General features: G+C 41.2%; 1 protein-coding gene across 1 annotated transcript in view; it reads right to left on the reverse strand.

The window, feature by feature from the left end:
* Window positions 1-25,077, reverse strand: part of ZDHHC17 (zinc finger DHHC-type palmitoyltransferase 17) — a 74,019-nt gene that overhangs the window by 3,224 nt on the left and 45,718 nt on the right. Inside the window, exons 10-15 of the mRNA XM_054399476.1 lie at window positions 21,256-21,356; window positions 15,384-15,508; window positions 11,447-11,509; window positions 8,402-8,495; window positions 1,690-1,773; window positions 463-620 (exon numbers count right to left, since the gene is read on the reverse strand). Coding sequence (XP_054255451.1) covers window positions 463-620; window positions 1,690-1,773; window positions 8,402-8,495; window positions 11,447-11,509; window positions 15,384-15,508; window positions 21,256-21,356 — 625 coding nt within the window. The remainder of the gene's footprint in view (window positions 1-462; window positions 621-1,689; window positions 1,774-8,401; window positions 8,496-11,446; window positions 11,510-15,383; window positions 15,509-21,255; window positions 21,357-25,077) is intronic.

The raw sequence follows: 25,077 nt of genomic DNA on the forward strand, positions 1-25,077 counted from the left end.
TAGAGGCTTTCAGTATGACTTCTCTGACCTTCAAAAGGATACAGAAACAGTAACTAAGTACAGTAATGTCACACTCAAGCAGTGCAAGAGATGATTGCATCTCCTTTTAATTTACCACCTTCTTTCTGCTAATGGCATCCTACATGATAATCCCATGCTAGACCCACAGATCTTATCCCCCATTAGCCTTTATTGCCATTCTCTCATCTGTTTTGCCATTTTGTCATTCAGAGGATGGAGAACAGGAGTCAGGCATCAACCTCTTGCAGAGGAAAAAAGAAAAAGCAGAAGTGAAGAAGTGAATGATGCCTAATATCCAGAGACAACAGCTGCCTGTCTCCTCCCATGTGGCTGAAAGACTAAACTCTTAATCCTGGATGATGAACATTAAAACCTCAATGGCAGAACTGTTTGCTACCCTTATGTCACTCCCAGCATTACAAATGAAGTGCTCTTCCATACCTGATACATCTGACACATGAGTAACACAGCCACCCACATGAAGTGAAAAACACTGTTTAGAAACATCCAAAACATCCAGGGAGAGCAGGTAGCAATCTGTGTAATATAGGTCCAAAAGCCATCCTTTGAGTAACTCGTCTCACAGTGGAACCCCCAGTCTAGGGAAAGAAAACAAGTGTCAAAAATCATACAGAAGAGTGAAGCTATGTTTACTGTACAGCGACATTAGGCTTTATTAAATTAAATAGGAAAACAACAACTTCTCCTTGCTCTCTCTTCTCCCAACTCCATGAATCCATGACACATGCACACATTTGGCTGTGATCAAGAAAAAAAAATCTAGGACAAGAACAACATCACCTTCTAACTTAAAATACCCAACATAGTTAATCATCAATTATCAGGCAGAAAGGGACCTGGGGGTACTGGCTGAACATGAGCCAGCAGTGTGCCCAGGTGGCCAAGAAGGCCAATGGCATCCTGGCCTGCATCAGGAATAGTGTGGCCAGCAGGAGCAGGGAAGTTATTCTGCCCTGTGCTCAGCACTGGTTAGACCACACCTTGAGTGCTGTGTCCAGTTCTGGGCTCCTCAGTTTAAGAAAGATGTTGAGATGCTGGAATGTGTCCAGAGAAGGGCAACAAGGCTGGGGAGGGATCTGGAGCACAGCCCTGTGAGGAGAGGCTGAGGGAGCTGGGGGTGTTTAGCCTGGAGAAGAGGAGGCTCAGGGGAGACCTCATTGCTCTCCACAACTCCCTGAAGGGAGGTTGTAGCCAGGTGGGGGTTGGGCTCTTCTCCCAGGCAACCAGCAGCAGAACAAGAGGACACAGTCTCAAGCTGTGCCAGGGGAGGTTTAGGCTGGATGTGAGGAAGAAATTCTTCCCAGATAGAAAGATTGGCCATTGGAATGTGCTGCCCAGGGAGGTGGTGGAGTCACCATCCCTGGAACTGTTTAAAATAAGCCTGGATGAGGCACTTAGTGCCATGGGTTAGTTGATTAGATGGTGTTGGGTGATAGGTTGGACTTGATGATCTCAGAGGTCTTTTCCAACCTGGTTAATTCTGTGATTCTGTGTAATGTGCAGCTCAGTTCCAGGAAAAAGAAAAAAAAATGGGGGGGGGGGAGGGACAGAACTCTCTAAAAATCTATACCAGGAGATAAACAAAGTCCTTATAAGTAATTAAAAAAAAAAAAATGAACAAGCAGCCAAACCCACTTATTTACTCACAAGAGACACATCCATAAATCATCCAGCAGATCATAAAAAGCAGGAAGAAGAGGTATCCCATGAAATAGCGGTGGTTCCCTGCTCCTAAAGTGGCACAACAACAGGTACCAAATTACTGCACTTGCAGAAGGACAACACTACACCAGAAAGTTAATTACTTGCTTGGAAGTGCTGCTTCTTATTGCACTCAAAAACATCACTCTCCAATATTCAGCCACTATAACTGCAGGACAGTGAAATTTAGACTGGAGAAGAGGAGGCTCAGGGCAGACCTCATTGCTCTCTGCAACTACCTGAAGGGAGGTTGTAGCCAGGTGGGGGTTGGGCTCTTCTTCCAGGCAACCAGCACCAGAACAAGAGGACACAGTCTCAAGCTGCACCAGGGGAAGTTTAGGCTCAAGCTGAGGAGAAAGTTCTTCCCAGAAAGAGCAATTGTCCCTCGGAATGTGCTGCCCAGGGAGGTGGTGGAGTCCCCATCCCTGGAGGTGTTCAAAAAAGGATTGGATGTGGCACTTGAAGCCATGGTTTAGTTAGTCATGAGGTGCTGAGTGACAGTTGGACTTGATGATCTCTGAGGTCTTTTCCAACCTGGTTGATTCTATGATTGTAAGATTATCATCTTAATGAAATTTGTTGGTTTGTTCATTTTTACTTCTCAGACAGCAAAGCAACGTTTTGTTTCGTTCAATTTCTGTCCCATTGCAGCTGCAATTCACACAAATTCATTTCATCTGTGATCTTTCTGAAGAGCTAGTAAAAGCATTGATAGACAATATTTAGGTCAATGCTGGTGGCAGGTGTTGAACAGACAGGAATTCCACATCAGTAAATGTTGGTTTTCTTTTTAAATTCCATTAAAAAATTGCTGAGATTTTTTTATCAGACTGCAGAGTTTTCTTTCTTAAAAGTAACAGAATATGAATAAATGCACAACCTTCCTTGTTAATAAGCTAACTCACAACTGAACTTCATTAAGCAGGTTTAAACCTAACTAAAAATAAAATACTTAACAGAACCTGGAAAACAAATACATGCACCCAAGCAAATGAGGTCTAACAACCTGCCTGAAGTTATGAATGGAATAAAACACATTCTGCTTAAGCCAGTTACTAAAGGACTGATCATCTTTGTTGGTGACATGGAGAGAGGCATTGAGGCACCCTCAGCAGGTTTGCTGATGACACCAAGCTGTGTGGTGCAGCAGACAGGCTGGAGGAAAGGGATCCATCCAGAGGGATCTGGACAGGTTGGAGAGATGAGCCCAGGACAATCTCATGAGGTTCAACAAGACCAAGTGCAGGGTCCTGCATCTGGGTCAGGGCAATCCCAAGCACAAATACAGGCTGGGTAGGGACTGGCTGGAGAGCAGCCCTGAAGAAAATGACTTGGGGGTGCTGGGGGATGAGAAGCTCAACAGGAGCCAGCAGTGAGCACTTGCAGCCCAGAAAGCCAAGCAGAGCCTGGGCTGCAGCAAGAGAAGTGTGGCCAGAAGGGCCAGGGAGGGGATTCTCCCCCTCTGCTCCACTCTGCTGAGACCCCACCTGGAGTACTGTGTCCAGTTCTGGAGCCTCTGTTACAAGAAGGTTGTGGAGGTGCTGGAACATGTCCAGAGAAGGCCCACAAGGATGATCAGAGGGCTGGAGCTGCTCTGCTATGAGGACAGACTGAGAGAGTTGGGGCTGTTCAGTCTGGAGAAGCGAAGGCTCCCAGGAGACCTTCTTGTGGCCTTGCAGTATCTGAAAGGGGCTACAAGAAAGCTGGGGAGGGACTTTTGAGGGTGTCAGGGAGTGATAGGACTAGGGGGAATGGAGCAAAACTGGAAATGGGTAGATTCAGATTGGATGTTAGGAAGAACTTTTTCCCCATGAGGGTGGTGAGACACTGGAAGAGGTTGCCCAGGGAGGTGGTGGAAGCCTCATCCCTGGAGATTTTTGCAGCCAGGCTGGATGTGGCTGTGAGCAACCTAATGTAGCGTGAGGTGTTCCTGCCCATGGCAGGTGACTGCAACTAGATGATCCTTGAGGTCCCTTCCAACCCTAACAATTCTATGATTGTATAATTCTATGATTCTATTTTTAACACTAATAGAGGTAAAGATGTCTGCTATACAAGCACATCATAATTCTGAAGTACTCAGCCTTCCTTTTGTTTGTAAAGCGTGTCCCATGTTGCAACCTTCCAACAGCTCCAGGCTGCAAATTAACCCCCTGGAGATGATAACGGGCTACAAAAGATTTGGCTGTCATTATCTACCAGCACAGCATTTACTTCTTCATTATGTCATATGTTTTGCCTGCTAAAACACGAGCATCCTCTGGAGGCAGAAAATAATCAAGTGCTTTTAGCAAGTGAGCTGAAAGACCACATAAATAAGGGATGAGGAAAAATACACACACACAAGGCAAGCTAGACTAAACACAAGGCATTTCCTTGAAAACCAAACAAACTCCTTCAGACATAAAATATGTGGCAACACTGCCTTCAATCATCTAAACACATATGGAAACACTGGGAAGGTCCCCAAGGCAGCACTTGCATTTACGTTCTAAATTACTGAGCTGTTAAGTTGCATAAAAGACATTTTAAAAAAAAGAAAAAACAAACCAATCAAACCAACAGAAGTTAAACTGTGACCTAGAGGGGTCCATCTGAGAGGCACTTGGTAAGGTGAGAGGTTTCTTTCAGCATCTCCAGTGATGCTAAACCAAATTCTGCTTAAGGGGAAAACTGTCTGTATTTGGTGCAAACAAGCATGTGGCATTTACAGCTCTGAGCGAGACAGGCCCAGTCTCAGGTCACAGCTCTGAGCGAGACAGGCCCAGTCTCAGGTCACAGCTCTGAGCGAGACAGGCCCAGTCTCAGGTCACAGCTCTGAGCGAGACAGGCCCAGTCTCAGGTCACAGCTCTGAGCGAGACAGGCCCAGTCTCAGGTCACAGCTCTGAGCGAGACAGGCCCAGTCTCAGGCCACAGCTCTGAGCGAGACAGGCCCAGTCTCAGGCCACAGCTCTGAGCGAGACAGGCCCAGTCTCAGGCCACAGCTCTGAGCGAGACAGGCCCAGTCTCAGGTCACAGCTCTGAGCGAGACAGGCCCAGTCTCAGGTCACAGCTCTGAGCGAGACAGGCCCAGTCTCAGGTCACAGCTCTGAGCGAGACAGGCCCAGTCTCAGGTCACAGCTCTGAGCGAGACAGGCCCAGTCTCAGGCCACAGCTCTGAGCGAGACAGGCCCAGTCTCAGGCCACAGCTCTGAGCGAGACAGGCCCAGTCTCAGGCCACAGCTCTGAGCGAGACAGGCCCAGTCTCAGGCCACAGCTCTGAGCGAGACAGGCCCAGTCTCAGGCCACAGCTCTGAGCGAGACAGGCCCAGTCTCAGGCCACAGCTCTGAGCGAGACAGGCCCAGTCTCAGGTCACAGCTCTGAGCGAGACAGGCCCAGTCTCAGGCCACAGCTCTGAGCGAGACAGGCCCAGTCTCAGGCCACAGCTCTGAGCGAGACAGGCCCAGTCTCAGGTCACAGCTCTGAGCGAGACAGGCCCAGTCTCAGGTCACAGCTCTGAGCGAGACAGGCCCAGTCTCAGGTCACAGCTCTGACTGAGACAGGCCCAGTCTCAGGTCACAGTTCCGACTGAGACAGGCACAGTCTCAGGCCACAGCTCTGACTGAGACAGGCCCAGTCTCAGGCCACAGCTCTGAGCGAGACAGGCCCAGTCTCAGGTCACAGCTCTGAGCGAGACAGGCCCAGTCTCAGGTCACAGCTCTGAGCGAGACAGGCCCAGTCTCAGGTCACAGCTCTGAGCGAGACAGGCCCAGTCTCAGGCCACAGCTCTGAGCGAGACAGGCCCAGTCTCAGGTCACAGCTCTGAGCGAGACAGGCCCAGTCTCAGGTCACAGCTCTGAGCGAGACAGGCCCAGTCTCAGGTCACAGCTCTGAGCGAGACAGGCCCAGTCTCAGGCCACAGCTCTGAGCGAGACAGGCCCAGTCTCAGGTCACAGCTCTGAGTGAGACAGGCCCAGTCTCAGGCCACAGCTCTGACTGAGACAGGCCCAGTCTCAGGCCACAGCTCTGAGTGAGACAGGCCCAGTCTCAGGCCACAGCTCTGACTGAGACAGGCCCAGTCTCAGGTCACAGCTCTGAGTGAGACAGGCCCAGTCTCAGGTCACAGCTCTGAGTGAGACAGGCCCAGTCTCAGGTCACAGCTCTGAGTGACAGGCTCAGTCTCAGGTCACAGTTCTGACTGAGACTGGCACAGTCTCAGGCCACAGTTAAAATTATAGGTTTTGGAAAAACAAAGTGGAGAAACAGCTTTTTTTCTGTATCTTAAGTAAGATTGGTCAAACCACAGCACTACTCTATACAGTTTCACCCTGGAGTGGCAGGAACAGTCACCTATCCTAATTTCTTTCATATGGTTGTGCTTGTAGTATACATAAGTAACAACATACCGTAGAGAGAACTGATTTTTTATTAATGGAGCCATGTTGCATAATGAAGAAGAATTTTCATTGAGGGGAAACAGCAATCCCTGCTCTAAATCATAAAATAACTTCTCAGATACACAAGACCTGCCTTCTGAGTCACTGCTGTAAGAACAATTCAGTACATTCTCAGAGTAATCCTTGTCACATAATGGTTTAAAATTTGAATCTCACTCCTTTCATGCTATTACTTGGAAGCTAAATTTCTGTTGCAAGTCTGAAGTTTGTCTTAGAAAAGTAACTACAGATTTAAACAAAATCTGTCACTTTGCATTTTCAAACAGACAATTGTTAAAACCATAATGCCATTTGGATACTCTCCTAAAAAGAGAATCACTTTTAGAGACTTACTCACTGTAATATTAAATAACATTTTGCAGGTATGATGAAAATGTTTGCCACAATTGCCAATTTCTTTGTTTTTCAAACAGTCTATCATTCTGTCAACCCCTTCAGAATGGTTTAAGTACTCTCTCAACCTCTATGTGCCAGGTTTTATCCCCAAAGGATTTATTTTGGAGTGTCTGTACACACTCTTAAAATATTTCCCAGTCCTATCTTTAGTAAAATTCTTATCCTTCTAACACATCCACATTCCACCTTTCCAGAGAGGCATGACTCATGTTTCCCTTTTTAGCAAGAAAAGGGAAATACACTGTTTGCCAAAAATGCTGTTTTAAGAATGGACTCTGTTTGGAAATCCTATGCTCCAAGCATCAGTCCTAGAGAGTCAGAGAAGCCATATAAGGTCATTTAGACCATCAGGTCCTGCATTTCAGGGGTGTTTCTGCAAACTTTCAGCATCCTCATGTTTATTTACTTTCACCTCCAGTTATCCCAATCTGTACAAGACCACTAACAGGAGGATTCTGCTTTTTCATCACCACGTTTTTTTAAAAAAACATTTTCTCCACCTAACCTAATGTCACTACTCAGATAATCTCACTACACACACTCTAAGGTCCTTCCTCCCTCATCTGCTTTTTATGCTTTTCCAGTTACTGATTAAAATATGGAATCTTTCTGTCCCATTGACAAGCACTCCTCAGCACTCTTGCAAAACAGTCACTAAACACACTCCAAGGCCTAGGTTCATGCCCTCCTGCCTGTTTTAATTAAAAATGTCTTAGCTCTTCATGGTAAAGCATCTAATACATAAACCAAAAGTAGCCCAGGTAGTAATAACAGCAGGAAATACAGAAGAGAAGGGTATGAAACAAGTCCATCTCACTGAGACTTCACTGATGCTCTATTGCAATTCAAATGCCAGCATTGACTATTTTATTTTTAAGACCAAACTACCGTGGGCTATCCATCATTATATATATTTGAAAGGACTACAACGAAACATGTACTGGCTGCCAGCTGTCAACAATTCCAGGCCCTAATTATTTCCCAAGATTAAAGTTCCCTCTGCTTGTGTCCTAAAAAAAAAAAAAAAAAAAAAAAAAAAACAGTGAAGCAAGCTGCACTCATTTCCTAGCTGTGAAGTCTTCAGTGCAGAGTAAAGGCTTTCAAGTAAGTTTCTCAGAAAGTATGACAGGGAATAATAGCATTTATTTATATAAAAATAAATATATTTTTATATATATTTATATATGTGTATATATATATATAAAAAAAAAATATATATATATATATACACACATAGTTTATATATAAATATATTTATTCCTGTTCTGTATCTGTTCCTTTCATCATCACTGGGGAGAATAAATGACTACCTAGGGTATCAATGAGAGGAGAATAACTCAATAAGAAGACATTCTTGACATCATGACATTTTTTAATACTTTCACATTAAATTACTGAAAATTATTAGCAAATATTAACTTTTTTTATCCTAGGTAATGGATATTAGTTGTGGAATCTGCACATGCCGTTAGTATAGGAATGAAAAAGCATCCTTTAATTACTAGCATTGACAGTTATAAAAATATATGCATAGGAAACTGAATTAGACACAGAATGATTTTGAGGATGGGTATAGAATAGAAAATACAGATGAGAATCATGCAGAGAACTGTGTGTACACAAAAAAGAATGTTAAGCTCCATATTGAAAATGCTTTTCCTTCTATCAGAAGTCCTCAATGGCTTTTCTCAGACTTCGGCAGAAGCCAAGTCCCTTTCACAGTGAAACGAGAACAGACAAAGCCCTGCACAACGTCCAGGGTGGATTTTTGCTTTCCCCTACTTTACCTGTCAAGGCAATGTTGGATTTTAGCAAATTACTCACCTACACAGTTACCCACCCACGGACAGTGGTGATCAAACTTGGCTATACATCGATTGCACACACCACAGTGTTTGGACCTCACTGGCTTTCGTATCTGCAATGGTGATTAACACTTGTTTAGAAAGGATTAAAAAACTCTTGACATACTCTAAATATATATAAAAAAAACCCAAACACCTCAATACAAATGAAAGCTTTGCTGGCTTTAACTCCTTAGAGAACTTCAAACTTAGTGCTGATTTTTAAAGCAATGAAAAAAATTAAAGCTTAACCTACACACTGCTTAACACAAACGTTTTACAACTGCACTGACACCATTTTGGTTGTCAAAAGGGTATTTTTTTCCATGCACAGTTCTCCTATCCTATGGACAGACAGGACAAAGAGGAACTTACTGAGGTTCAAAAAGGGTAAGTGCAGAGTCCTGCATCTGGGAAGGAAGAATAAACTGCAGCAGTACAGGTTGGGAGGGGATCTGCTGGACAGCAGCCCTGTGGAGAAGGAGCTGGGAGTCCTGGTGGACAAGAAGTTCTGCATGGGACAGCAATGTGCCCTGGGGGCCAAGAAGGCCAATGGGATCCTGGGGTGCATTCGGAGGAGTGTGGCCAGCAGATCCAGGGAGGTTCTCCTGCCCCTCTACTCTGCCCTGGTGAGACCTCACGTGGAATATTGCATCCAGTTCTGGGCTCCCCAGTTCAAGAGGGACAAGGGTCTACTGGAGAGTCCAAAGGAAGGCTACAAGGATGATGAAGTGACTGGAGCACTAGAGTGAGGAAAGGCTGAGAGACCTGGGACTGTTTAGTCTGGAGAGAAGGCTGAGAGGGGATTTAATAAATGTTTACAAATATCTGAGGGAAGGGACAGGCTCTGCTCGGTTGCACGCTGGGATAGGACAAGGGGCAATGGACAGAAACTACAGCACAGGAAGTTCCACCTCAATGTGAGGAAGAACTTTAGTGTGAGGGTCATGGAGCACTAGAACAGGCTGCCCAGAGAGGTGGTGGAGTCTCCTTCTCAGGAGACTTTCCAGCCCCATCTGGATGCATTCCTGTGTGACCTGTGCTAGACTCTATGGTCCTGCTCTGGCAGGGGAGTTGGACTTGATGATGTTCGAAGGTCCCTTCCAACCCCTGACATCCTATGATCTCCTGTTACTAAGCTTTGTATAGCAAGCAGTTTCATTTAAGCTTTTTAACAATGAAAGCACAGAATTAGTTTGACTTCCATCATTCTGTCACTGTCATTCATAACTGAGTTCTAACACAAACTCTTCCAGCTTGTTTTCTAAAAGCAGGAATATGACTCAAGAAGCGAGGCTGAGTGGAACTTAAAATGCTAAATTAATCCTGATATATTTTTTTAAAAAGGTTGATTTAAAAGAAATATAAAATGGCACTAAAAAAAAAAAAAGTGGTATTGAAGTGTACAGAGATCTATATGGATACACAGATCTAATTCTTAAAGGTGCCACATTGCTACATGACTTTCCAGATGAACATTACTCATGTTCTATGCAGGTCAGAGCATTAGTGTGTGCCACTGATAACCTTCATCACTTTATATTATTTATATAAATATACTTTATACAACTTTTTAAACCAGAAGTACATTACATTTACTATGGTTACTCTTTTTCCTTAAGCAGTTATTTGCTTTCAAAATTTTCTGTGGTGAAACCAATCATTAACTAGTCCAAGAAAATTATTTGCTTGCAATTTGGCAAGCTTTACAGAAATTAAGGTTATTTTTTTTCCCCTAAGTGCTGCTAAATTGAGAATTTATTTTTTTTTTTTAAGCTACAGGGGTGTGGAATGTCACTTGTTATTTTCATAGCATGTTAGGAGTATAACCAACCATCAGTCTTGGCAGATACATTGGACAGTTGAATTTCAATACTGGCCAGTTATTTCCACAACAAGTATTTTTTTCTTTTTGTTGTTACAGAGGTTTTTGCATACAGATATGTTACTTATTAAATTCTTCTATTATTGATTATATGCATGGATGTATTATTTATTATACAGATACTTTATTTATGATTTAGTTCTTGTTCAATATTATTTATTGAACACTACTTGCATGAAAGATTACACTGTTCAATATTATTTATTGAACACTACTTGCATGAAAGATTACATTGTTCAATATTATTTATTGAACACTACTTGCATGAAAGATTACATTGTTCAATATTATTTATTGAACACTACTTGCATGAAAGATTACATTGTTCAATATTATTTATTGAACACTACTTACATGAAAGATTACATGTTCAAAATTATTTATTGAACACTACTTGTATTAAAGATTATGAGTAAATTCTGCCCTTCAAATTGCATTATTAAGGTCAAAAATGTGTTCAGAATAGGAACATCTAATTTTGACCTAACATTACTCCACTCTGGATGAGACACCACCTGGAGTACTGCATCCAGTTCTGGAGCCTCTGTTACAAGAAGGATCTGGAGGTGCTGGAAGGTGTCCAGAGAAGGGCCATGAGGATGAGCAGAGGGCTGGAGCTGCTCTGCTATGGAGACAGACTGAGAGAGTTGGGGTCGTGCAGTCCAGAGGAGACCTTTTTGTGACCTTCCAGTATCTGAAGGGGGCTACAAGAAAGCTGGGGAGGGACTTTTGAGGGTGTCAGGGAGTGATAGGACTGGGGGGAATGGAGCAAAACTAGAAATGGGGAGATTCAGATTGGATGTTAAGAAGAAATTCTTCAGCATGAGGGTGGTGAGACACTAGAACAGGTTGCTAAGGGAGGTGGTGGAAGCCTCATCCCTGGAGGTGTTTTAAGGCCAGGTTGGATGTGGCTGTGAGCAACCTGATGTAGAGTGAGGTGTTCCTGCCCATGACAGGGGGGTTGGAACTGGCTGATCCTTGAGGTCCCTTCCAACTCTGACAATTCTATGATTAAGAAAAAAAAAAAAAAAAAGAAAAAACAAACCCAAAACCCAACCATCACCACCACCAACCCCACAAAACACCAACCAAACAAAAACAAACAAACAGTGCCGCAGTTGAAGGAAAAAAATACACTACCAAGCAGGTACTGCAGAATATACTGAGGTCCAGACTTCCTGTCTCTGCAAGTTCTACTATTGTCTGTAGAAAAAAAGAAAGAGGGAAAAAAAAATTAGAATCTAATATATGAACAAATGATGACAACAATTTTAATTGCTGCTTTTCAGACCCATGGCTGTGGACTCCATTCATTTCAGGTACTTTTTACACACAGGAACTGCTTAAATTCATCTGAAATGGATTTTTCATCTACTTTATTAAACCAATATGCATGTTTGATCCTAAATTAATTCTAGTTTATACTTACTCCTAGTAGAGAACAAATGTATAAAAAAAAAAAAGCAAGCTTACATTAAATTTGATTCACCCACACAGTGATTAGCATCAGTTTGATTAACCTGCTGTTAAAGCTGTTAAAATTACTGCAGCCTAATTTCCAAATAGGAATACAACCAAACCTAGCTAGCAGGATCTGCCAGTCTAAAAAGCAGACTTTCTTTCCACAGGTATACCATCAAACCTTTTACATCTGTATTCACCTCTTTCCTCACAAGTAAAAGCTTCAAGAAAGAACAGAAATAATGCAAAACCTCCTCTTACAGATAATGCTACACTTAGGTGTGAAGTGATGCACAGAAGCAGCTACCACTTAAAGCATGCCTGTAACCTCACACTAAATGGTAACTTCACCCCTTCAGTACTCACTTCATTGTTGGAATGCAAGGAACCTATTATGCCATTAAATAGTTCCCATAGTTTAAATAGTTTAAAATTCAGCAGCTGCAATCATGCCAGGTGAGACTTCAATGACATTTGCCACATATGGAAAACATCCTGAAAACATCTTTTGCCAGAATAGCCTTCCTTGAATCAGAAGGAATTCACTTCAGCAAAAACAGCCTCATGGCAAATAAAGGAATTTATTACAGAATCACAGAATTAACCAGGTTGGAAAAGACCTCAGAGATCAGCAAGTCCAACCTATCACCCAGCACCATCTAATCAACTAACCCATGGCACTAAGTGCCTCACCCAGGCTTATTTTGAACACTTCCAGGGATGGTGACTCCACCACCTCCCTGGGCAGCACATTCCAAGGGACAATCTCTCTTTCTGGGAAGAATTTCCTCCTCACATCCAGCCTAAACTTCCTCTGGCACAGCTTGAGACTGTGTCCTCTTGTTCTGCTGCTGGTTGCCTGGGAGAAGAGACCAACCCCCACCTGGCTACAACCTCCCTTCAGGGAGTTGTAGACAGCAATGAGGTCACCCCTGAGCCTCCTCTTCTCCAGGCTAAACACCCCCAGCTCCCTCAGCCTCTCCTCACAGGGCTGTGCTCCAGACCCCTCCCCAGCTTTGTTGCCCTTCTCTGGACATGTTCAAGCAACTTAACCTCTATTGTCCCCTTTCAAACCACATATATCATATGCATCAGGGTGGCTTATAACTGCAGAAGAAAAAAAAAAAAAGTTTTCACAACTATTTTCTCATCATAGACATACAAACCTAATTTCCTTAATTTACATGATGATCAACATGGTGGATACCTTGACTGAAGCCACTGAACTTCTCCAAAATACTACACTCATCACTGCTTAGGAAAAAATGATGGAAACTTTTCTTCAAAGAAATCACTAAAAGCCAACAGTCAACATTTTGGGGGTAAATCAGCCTTAATGATTTCCCTTCTGATCTCAGGTAAACAAGGAGCAACCTTCAGTTTTCGACCACTTCTGAACTCTGAAGCTTGTGCTATTTTTCCTCCATTTGCTATTGACCATTGTCTCCACACCACTGGAACCCTTCAGATCCCCTAACCAACCGCTGCCATACATAAGGCTTTCCACATCCCTCTTGCAGCTTGCTAACTTCAGTACTGAACACCCCTCCTGCACCATAACATTTCCCAATACAGCACTTGAAAATTCAAAGGCCTGCCTCACAAGTTTTGTAAACAAATTCCTTCACTTTTGTAAAGAAACCATATGAACAGAAAGCCAAAACCCCAACAAGACACATCTACTATGATTCCAACACTGTGGCTTTTGATACCTTGGACAATTTAATCCATTTCATTTTGGACATTCCTCTGTTTTCAGTGGGAGTAAACACTACACTACAGACTAATGAAAGGATGCACAAAGGGTGATCAACACCATGGAAATTCACTTCAGTATTGTCCACAAGCAAGATCCCAAAGCTCAAGAGAACAGAACTAAACAAGAACAGATAAGGAACTCTAACATAACTCTTCTTACAGATTACAGATTTGAGACTCAAGTCAAAGTCACATTTTTATGGTTTGTAAACTCGAGAATGCAGATTTGAGACTCAAGTCAAAGCCACATTTTCATGGTTTGCAAACACTGACTATTTTCTGTGCTTCTGAACTATTAACATTTGATTTTGAAAACTTGGAATTGTTTAATTATTATTCATTTACTTATTTTAAGAGTCACTCGGGTTATTTTGTAACATAGGAGAAAGGACATGACACATCAGCAGAATAAACATCTGAAATGGTTGCTTACTACACATTTCCAAACATACTTAGCTTGGTCATCTGGAACAAAAAGAAATTTTTTGGTTGCTTATTCCAAAGGCTAATTTAACAGGAAACATTTGGAGACAAATTAATAAAGCATGAGGAAGGATTACACTGCACAAAGGTAAGACATGCAGCCTACAGTGGTTTCTGTACCTGATAATAGATCATTTCACAATCTGATTAGCTGCAATGTAAACCAACCAAAACATTCTTAGCCACATGCATCTGACTGAAGAAGTTGCATTTTACAATTCCCATCCAGATCAGCAAGGTTTTTGTAACCACACTTAAGTGTTTAAGCAAGAAGATCAAATGAACTCTGTGTTCCTGCAGTTTGCTGAATCCAAACCAAAGTATAGTTGCTGCCTCTTCTACTTAATTTAGTCCAGCTGAAGAGAATTTAGCCTGGGCCTTAGAGTGACACATTTGCAGTAACAGTAAGGGAATTTACAAAAGTAAACCTGCACATTGACCACCTACAAACTCAGTAATCATCTGTCACAGAAAACAAAAATCACTTAAGCTGATCTAGTTGAGGATGCCCCTGCTTACTGCAGAGGGGGTTGGACTAGGTGACCTATGGAGGTCCCTTCTGACCCAGACCATTCTATGATTCTCTCACAACCAGGCTTTTGGATGTTTATCCCTACAACATGCCATCATTCCAAGTGTTCCATGGCAATCCAAACAGGTGTATTCACAAATGAGCATGAAATAGGAGCATGAAACTCATTTTTGGCAGGATATGAGCCTCCAGGAAACTTGCCCAAAACCAACCAAAACGTTTCTGCTGCTTACATGACTTTCCAATACTCAGTGCCCGATTTGGCTGCTGAGGATAACGTGCTTTAAAAAAGCAAAATTAGAAATGCTAACAGTAGTGCTAGTCTTAGAAACAGATTGTTAGATCATGCATATTTTCACTAATATTTAAATAAAATTTAAAAAATTAAAACCCATTCCAACCTAGAGTGTCTGGCGTTTTGGTTATTTTCTTACTTATCTGTCTAATATTTTTAGACAAAGAGTTACAGAAAACTAGAGGTGCTTTAAAGTCTGGGAATTGCAAACCACATGTTCCATAATGGACCATTTGTCTCAGTCAGTCAAGAACTGTGAAACCTCTCATTTTCATTTTCACACAACTGCTTTTAAAATACAAGTTGTGATTTTGTTCCTCAAAATGACCTAACTTTGGACCAATAAGTATTTGAAGATACATTCCAAATACAAAACAACAACCCCTCAAAAAAAACCCAAAAAACCTGGATGGAAAACTGTTCAACATTTTAGGCCTTTTATTATACAATGACTTATTAATATCTCATGTAGTGAACAGCAAATTACTCTGACCAAAACTGGTGGCAGGCTGCTGAAGATCAAGCTTCACATTATCTCATGGCTTTACCTTTTTCTTTTGTTCTTCTGTGGCTTTGATGATTCCTGGATCAGACTTCCAGGATTTTCCAAAATTGTAGAAAAGTGCAACGCTATTAGCAAGGAATGGAAGATGTATAAAGAAAAAATTGAGATGTGTTTGAAGTCAAGGAATCTAAGATTTAAACCCAAATTTGCTCTTGGAAACACTCATTGATAATTCTGAAAGAAAAATCTGAACAAATTTAATTTTTTCAATGTCCTTGAGTCACTCTCTTCTGATTTTATGAAATTCAGTGCTGCTTGGTACTCAGGATTTACTATTGATGAAGACTAAAAACTTACTTTTTAAGATGCTGCTCTCAGTGAGGCATTTCTTACCCTTCTAAAGAATGAATGATGATAGTTCAGGTTTTGTAATTATTTTCTCTTTTAATAAATCCCATGGAATTTATCTTCTTAAAAGTATTTCCTGTTTTCACAGTAAACATTTCAGAGCTCTATTTATAAGGCAGTCATTTGATTGCCTATGTCTTCAGTGGCCTGAAATTCCTGTCAGATTACAGAAAGAACTCTTTCTAGCCATAGAAGGAGTTGTGCTGCAATGAGCACTGCTGCATGGCAATCACATCTCAACACCACTTATCTCCAAGGAGGGCACTGTCTGAGACCTGGTCCTGTTGTAAATTGACACCCACACCTTACCTCAATGGAAGTTATTTTTATCATAGTAAACACATCTAATGCTTTCAGACTCACAGCTTTAGTACTCTCTGGGAGTGTTTATAAAAGCAGTTACCATATAAAGAGGGAAAGCAGCTATTAGTTTTAAAACATGTTCCCTGTGTTGAAGTGCTTGCCATATGACATGCCTGGGCTTACAACGCTTGCCGTTTCTTCACAGAACAGAAAACATTTCTTAGCAATGGTGCTGAAAAAACCAAGCACTTCAGACATGCCTCTGCCACAACGTGTGGGAAATGATTTGCTCTGAGAAACCTACAAAAGACTTAACCAACCTGACAGCTGGTAGTCATAACTGCAAGGAGACGGATGCCGTATTTCACAGAGCTGTGGTGGCAGGAGCTTCTATCCAGGCTACAAGGATGCTAATTACTCAGGCTCCAATCACTGCACACCCAAATTACACCATAGTCTGAGTAACTTCTATGAGTAACTCTCCACTTCGGTAGTCATTAGAATTCCTACTGTAATTAAAGTTTAATATATTGCACTACAAACCATGCATATAAGACTTAAAGCCAAGCAATGCATGGCAACCTGTACTGAACTGGTACAGAGCACCTTAAAGACAACATCAAAACTACCCCAAAACAAAACACCCACCCCCCAAAAGAACCCCCAACCCCCCGCAAAGAAAAACCCCAAACACTTTTTGGCATGCTTTTTATTTTGAAATGGGAAGAGATGCTCAAATATATCCTGCTAGATATCTACAAACATATTCTATACTGTTTCACTGTTCTGGGAGAAAATGTTACTTGAAAGCATTGAACAGTATTAAGAAAAAGAATACATAAACCATTAATAAACAAAACCATATGGTACACATTCAAGAAAATATTAAATGAAAACCCAGGGGAAAAAAAAAAAACCAACAACCACAATTTCTATAGAATAAGTATCTCAAAGCCTTCTACACTGCTCTTCTGAGGTGAAAGGATCCTGACATATGAAGGCCTCTTTTTGACTTCTGCAACACTGACACAGTCCATTGTTCATTGAAGCAAATCCCAAATAACTTTTGTTTTCCTTCTCTTAGGGGAAGGAATTGGCTGTGCATTTTTTATAAAACTATATTGGCAAGTTGAGTTAACACTTGAATCATATATCTTAGATAGCAATTAATCTTCCCTCTAACAAGCTGTTTCCAGCAAGTCAATAGGAGCAAAGAAAAAACCACCAGCTGTGCTAGAACCTACTCACAGTTTTATTTGATACAGTGCAGATTAAAAGTTTTGACTTCTGATTTTGACTTCTAATCTAATTTCTTCTTATTTTTCCTCTAAAATTACCTGCTGCCAAGAATTTGGTCCAAGTTATTTGTATAGCTAGAGAGATTACATTTTTTTTCAGAATACTGAGAGCATCATCAGGGTTTTTTGACACAATAGTGAAAACTGGTTTGTTTTGTTTTTTTTTTTTTCCACTAAAAATATCTTAAGCAGACATCTATTACAAACACTAAAGGTACAACTGAAAGAAAAATCAAAATAAATCATATAACCTATTTTAAATTACTGTATGCCATGCCTAGGCTGTTAAAGAAGGTAGAGGGGAGGGCAATTTATTTTCTATCCAGTAAAAGGAGGTTTTATAATCATAAAGTTGTCAAACAGGGTTTGTTTTTTTTTTTTTTTACCTGGCTAAAATTTGGGCAACCTGTGTGATAAAGCTGTCCAGAGATGCAAGCCACATGAGGACAATACTTAATCTTCTCCCATTTTACTCCATAAAATACACCAGAAGCCTCATGTGACTCAACATTTACAAGATAGTCTCCATTTTTAATCAACTGAAGCTTTGCAAAAGCTCTCCCTCCATTTCTGCCCAACATAAAAAAAAAAACCCAAAAGAAAACCAAAATCAACCAACCAAACAAAAAACAAACCAACCCCTTAGCTTGCAAAAATATTCATTCACTGCCACATTCCCATTTTTGTTTGTATATTTGTTCTTGGTTTTTATTGAATTTAGAAAAATTCCTTGGACATGGAACAGAAGGTGTGGATAGCCAGGCCTGGGGGTTTCAATTCTTTGGGTCTTTGGTTCTTCTAGAAAGATTCTTTCTGCACGCATAGTTTTTTGCTGTTTTCCTGAAGCTAATTTTGGAATGTGTGGGGATTTATTTATCTTTTTTTTTTTAAACTGCACTAATGGGCTTGTTTCAGTTTTTAAAATTGCTATAGTAATGGCTTTGAGAAAGCCTGAAAAAATCACCATGAATTCTCTTACACTGAGTTTTTTCACATGATCTTTAATTGAAGCAAGTGTGCAGGGCTTAGTTTTCTTTCACCTAAAACCCCATCATTACAGGAAGGATATCTGAAATAAAACAATCAATACAGCATTACTCCCTGATAAATTATTTTTAAAATTAAAAATGGGCTTACACCATCTCATTATCTCAGCACTGCAAGTAGTGCCAAAAAAGTTTAATTCATGAAAACTGCATACTCCCATTTGCAGTAAATGGAAGTGGTAGTACAAGAAGAAAAAAAAATAGCAACCAAAACCAAAATCCACTGAGTGTTTTGAGTTACAGCAGACTCTGACACTGTTGGAAAAACAGAGCAGTATAAGAACCTTCTGACGTAAGAGGCAGTATTTGTTCAGCTGGAACTGAACAGGCTGTGTGAACAACTGAGATGTGAACTCAGTGCATGTATCCTGAACTTTTACAGGACACAGGAGAATGTTCTACCCGTAAATGCAAATTAAAGGAAATGTGAAGTTCTTGTTTTACGTTATTAATGTACTTTTCAGATAGCAATTTTTTCCCCCCTTTAAAATTTAAATTAAAACATGGTGATTTAGTGTGTAGGATGTTTGAGGGTATTTCCCCCCTGCTCTGCAAACAGCAGAAGTTAAAAGCTAATAGAGAAAGATATATCCTTTGCTATGGGTGAAACTCAGCTACAAGGGGAGCAGAAAAACAGTGGTTGGGAAGCATAGGACCATCAATTCATATCCATAAATACAGAGATCATAACTTCCTAATTCCCAGCAAAAATAGGATCTCTTTTTAACAAATACACCAGATTCAGAAGCTGCTGAGAAAAAAATACAAAGGAAACATTCACAAAAATTCAGTAAGCCAGATCCATCTAAACTGTTGGGATCTACACTGTTGGGATTTACTCTCAGGAATGGTCTTTTAGAAGACACACCATGAAGGCTTAGACTTTATAGGCTTCTTTTTCACATGATCATCCTGAAATGCAAAAAAATTCACTGCTAACCTTCAGTTTTTGTTTGTTCTTAACTGCCCCTTTCTGTCTCATAAGGTTAAATCTAGAACACCAGATGATCTTCCAGGCACCTTCAATGTATCTACAAGAAAAGGAAATTCTTACCAAACACCTGAATATTAAAGTAACACTTGCAGTAATTAAGACCTTGACATTATTTCTATGATAAAGTTCCAGTAAGGCAAGTCATGATAGTTTTTTTAGGATTAGAACCTTTTCCCTGAGCAAAAGATGGGTCAGAATTTGTGAAAATCACTAGGATGGGTTTTATCACTTGAACATTACAGGGTACATTCTGGCCTGCTGTAAGTAATCATATAAAGCTGTAAAAATACAAGAATCCTTTCTCCAACCACAATGCTCTGCTTCATGCTATAAAAATAGAGCAGGCATGCAATTTCTTTCCTTTTTTTTTTTTTTTCCAATAAAGCTACAGGGCAATTTTCCAGAAGATGAATGAATTTGGAATCTTATTACAAAGACTTCCAATTAAAAATCACCAATTAAAGGAAGATGGCCTCAAGCACATTAAGTATCCAAAACTGCTTGTCAGAGAACTGTGTCAGCTCTAATGAAAGCAATTAGTAACTGAAGTTTTAGACTAATACTTCTGCACACAAAAGGATCATAGCAAAGGTTTCGAGGCACCTACCATCAAGTACAGTATTTTATTGACATTCCAAAGTCAGACTTCATCAGGATAACTACTTGTCCATAGTTACTATTTCTAGTGGGCAATGAATGTCATTCTGTGACCATAAAACCCCTTGAACTTCAAGTTAATTGAAATGGCTTAAAAAAACCCCAAACAACTGAACAAGTTGGTACAAATAGGCAGAAAGCAGGAGCTTTGGGATAAAAACCTCACCACTTGGCAGCCTTGAGGGACAGTGCTGTACATCAAGATAGAGGCTGTCATCAAGGTGTGTTGGCTGTGCAGTCATTTATTTTAGTATGGTCAAAGACTCCAGCTGCACATATTTTTAGACTTGGTTCAAGCTGATTGTTTCTAAAGAAAACCTACAAGGTATGAGGAGATGAGATTGTCTAATTACTATACCTGCTTCAAACACTTGCATTTTACTATTTGCCAAAAGCCAGGGTTTCTTAACAAAAAAGAACAGAAAAGCCACTTCAGTCCCAAAGGCATGACATACTTAGATAGTTCTACTCCATTCCATAGAAACTGGAAAAGTTTACCTCAGTTTTTAAGAGCTGCATGTTCCATATTCATTTTGTACTCTCTCTTCTTAGGCAGTTACTAACAAATTTAATTGAGTAAAAACCACAGCAAACCAGGCTAGGCAGAGAGACTGGTAGTAGGAGCAGCAATTCTAACTAACTTCAAGATACACTTATGCCAATAGTGATAACAGTGTTTTAATGTCTACTTAATGGCTCTGTGATGGTTTTAAGGCTATGCCACTGCGATGGTTTTCAAGACTTGTGTCTTTAATTTTTCTTCACCAAGTTCCAGCAGAAAAGTGAAAGAATGTAAATAAATCACTACTGGGTGTAAGAAAGCAAAATAATGATTATTCCAAACACTTCCACTGGAGAAAGAGAAATGTTTAAGAGGCACGGCACACTGGTACCTCACAACCAGAGTGCATTTTACAGTGTGGCTTACAGTGCCACCACTTAGGAAACTGGTAAAGCAGAGGACATTTTACAGACACCTGAAAGCCAATTTCAAGGCAAATCTATCACACCCTGAAGCAAAGAAAACAGCAAGCACATTTTCAGAGTGATGAAATAATTACCATTGGTAAAGTTTAATGGAGATAGCCATTTAAAAAATGTTAATAAGGTTACTTAGTTTTATATGTGGGACATAATCTGGGTATTATCTCATATTACTACCATGAAAACAAAAAATGTTATTTAACACTGTACACAAAAAAAGGATATCATTCCAAAACCAGAAGAACCATGTCACATACATCCAGAATTTCGTTGCCAAGTATATTCCAAGAGGCAGTGCACTGTGCATGGAGTGATCAAAGAATGACCTGTAAAGTAGGAGGCAAGGTTACATGGTTAAGTTTCATCTTAAAATGCCAATCCTGAGCTATCATTTCTGTTGAAATATGGACTAGATGGGGATATTGCAAATCACACCATAAAAAAAACATTTTCCTCACTTTCAAAGTTCACATGGAACTCCTGTTTTCAAATTGTCCAAATGAGGGGGTCACGAAAGTTAATTAAAATGTACATATTAACTCTTGAAATGAATGTCAAGAATTGGACCAGAAAGGTAGAGTGAGTGAATAACTTGCTCAGCTGCAGAGATGCACACACTAGAGGTTTAGTGGGAGAAGATGAATGTCATCTCTCTTTCTTATAAACCTTCTAAACCAGACGACCTTTGATGTAGCTTAAACAAGCTTGGGTTAAAATAACATCACGAGAAGAGTAGATTTACAGAATCAACAGCATGATAGGGGCAGGAAGGGACCATGAAAGATCATCCAGTCCAATCCCCCTGCCAGAGCAGGAGCACCTAGAGCAGATCACACAGGAACACAGCCAGGCAGCTCTTGAATATCTCCAGAGAGGGAGACTCCACAATCCCCCTGGGCAGCCTGTTTCAATCTCCCATCACGCTCACAGTGAAAAAAGGTTTCCTTCTGTTTCCATGGAACTTCCTATGCCTCAGCTTCCACCACTGCCCCTTGTGCTGGCATTGGACATCACCCAGCAGAGCCTGGCTCCAGCCTCTTGGCATTCCCCCTGCACATCTTTAGCACCAGCAATGAGGTCACCTCTCAGGCTCCTCGTCTCCAAGCTACAGAGCCCTCAGCTCTCTCAGGCTCTCCTTGTAAAGATGTTCCACTCCCTTCATCTGCAGTGGTTCTGCACTGGACTTTTTCAAGCAGTTCCCTGAGATCCCTCTTAAACAAAGGGGCCCAGAACTGGACACAATATTCCAGATGTGGCCTCACCAGGGCAGAGCAGAGGTGGAGGAGAACCTCTTTCAACCTACTAACCATAGCCCTTCTAATCCACCCCAGGATGCCATTGGCCTTCTTGGCCACCAGAGCACATTGCTGGCTCATGGTCAACCTTCTACCCACCAGGACCCCCAGAGCCTTTTCCCCTTCACTGCTCTCCAACAGGTCAGCCCCAACCTATCCTGCTCCATGAGGCTGTTCTTTCCCAGGTGCAAGACTCTCCCCTTGCCCTTGTTGAACTTCATTCAGTTTCATTTCTCCCTGCCCAACTCTCAGCCTGTCTCAGTCTGGCTGAATAGCAGCACAACCCTCCTGTGTCAGCCACTCCTCCCAGTTTGGTGTCCTCAGCAAACTTGCTGGCAGTGCTCTCTGTGCCCTCATCCAGGTCATTAATGAATAGATTGAACAGCTCTGGTCCCAGTACTGACCCCTGAGGGACTCCACTAGACACAGGCCTCCAACCAGACTCTGTCCTATTGACCACAACTCTCTGACTTCTTTCCTTCAGCCACTTCACATCCACCTCACTCCCTGATCATCCAGACCACACTGCCTCAGCTTAGCTACAAGGATGCTGTGGCAGACAGTGTCAAATGCTTTACTGAGATCAAGCTAAACCACATCCACTGCTCTACCATCATCTATCCACCTGGTTATGTCCTCATAAAAAGCTTATGAGGTTAGTCAAACATGACTTACCCTTGGTAAAACCATGCTGACTGCTCCTAATGACCCTCTTGTCCTTGATATGCAACCTGATCTAGTGGAGGATGTCCCTGCTCACTGCAGGGGGGTTCGACTAGATGACCTTTGGAGGTCCCTTCCAACTCAAACCCTTCAATGATTGTACACTGTGAAAGTAATTAGAAATCTGTGAGACTCCTAACCTGCAGCACAGATACTGCTTGCAAACTACATTTACTTATGAAATTTCAGTGCTAAACATACTTTGGAAATACATACAATGAAAATTCATTCTTAATATTAATTTGGTAAGGAAAAAAAAAGTTTAAGAGATCTTGGTGTTATCACAGCCTACATACTTGAAATATTTCAGATTCTGTTCTGTTATGGTTGCAAATAGAAAGTCAGGAAAAAAGCTCAGGTTAATTAGTTTTCCACATAACTAGATTTGCAAGGATCCAAGATGGAATGCTGCTACTATAATTTTGGAGGAAAAAAAATTAAGGCATTGAAATTATTTTCACCTTCTTCCACTCTTGCATATTAAATAAAGCATATTCAAAGTACAGCTGAATTAGTTGACACAAACTAGGCCAGTGACTAAGTAACTGCATATTCAAGAAAAAACTGCTAACCATACCAGAAGTCACACTTTAAACTGCTAAGCTCCTTGAAATAAAACTTCTTCTGTCATCTGCCTAAACATCCTCACATTGATGCATTTTACTTTCTGTCCTGGTGGTGCTTTCAGGCCTGCCATGGGAAATGCCTGCACCAAGTAGTTTTCATCTTACTCCTTTGCATCCTTGCAGTGCTGGCTGCTTCTCCAAGGGAGCTTTCTCAGGTCTTCTAAGAAAATCTTGAAGAAATGTTGTCCTAGCTAATAGGAGGCATGGCTGAGGATTCACACTGCCGAATAAACTGCCTGTGAGAGGGGGTCAGCAGATTTCACAGCCTCAGAGATGACAAAAAGACTAAAACAGAGCATCTCCAAGATCTTGGAGAGACAACACCCTGGTATCACTTCACCATCCTCCCAGACTCTAAGAAATGGGTTTAATTAAGGAACAGAAATATTTTCTTTCGCTCTTTAAATGGAAAGAAAGGTGAAGCAAGTGGTTCTAATAAATGTGACATTCAATAATGCCAGAAAAGGAGAAAGCTCCTGAGTATGGAGATATGTTAAGTTCTTCTATGTATGCTACCCATGACGATGAAAAGCAAAGCACAGATCAAGTAGTCTATGGCTCTTGAAAAGCTTTTGAAGCATGCCTGCCTCTGTGTACAGTTACAGGTAACTCATCACAAACACATCTAAAGTTCTTTATGATCAGGTAACACAAGCATCAAAAAAAAAAAAAAGAAAAGAAAAGACTCCTTTCTAATAGTCACCCCTTTCCACAACAGAAGCTACGAAACCTGACTTGGACTTCATTTCTTTCTGCAAGTCTCTCCATATGCCTTTGGCTCTCTAAATTCTGAAATACTGGGGTTTAAAGCAAACCTGGCACATACATTTTTTTTCTGTTCTTTTCTAGTAACTTTTCCCTTGACTGTTTTCTTCAAAACTCAGGATGGTAACTCTTTGTAGACAGACATTCAGCACCCTCCTCTGGAGAAGGACTGAATTTCTGTTCTGCTGTAAGCTTCTATTAGCTCAGTGGTATTCAGCCCAAGTAATTCCACAGCTATTTCCAAGACAACAGAGCCTTACCAGGAGCTAAAGCTGCACAAAATCTTTCACAGAAACAGTAATTAAAAAAAAATCCAACCAAAAAAAAAGTTTCATGTCAAAACTCCCACACATAAAATAGAAAGCCAGGATGGCTTGTCCGGCACAGAAAGCCTGGATGGCTTGTCCAGTACAGAAAGCCAGGATTGCTTGTCCAGCACAGAAAGTCAGGATTGCTTGTCCAGCACAGAAAGTCAGGATTGCTTGTCCAGCACAGAAAGTCAGGATTGCTTGTCCAGCACAGAAAGTCAGGATTGCTTGTCCAGCACAGAAAGCCAGGATTGCTTGTCCAGCACAGAAAGCCAGGATTGCTTGTCCAGCACAGAAAGCCAGGATGGCTTGTCCAGCACAGAAAGTCAG

This window comes from Indicator indicator, chromosome 3, assembly GCF_027791375.1.
Source record: "Indicator indicator isolate 239-I01 chromosome 3, UM_Iind_1.1, whole genome shotgun sequence".
Lineage (NCBI taxonomy): Eukaryota > Metazoa > Chordata > Aves > Piciformes > Indicatoridae > Indicator > Indicator indicator.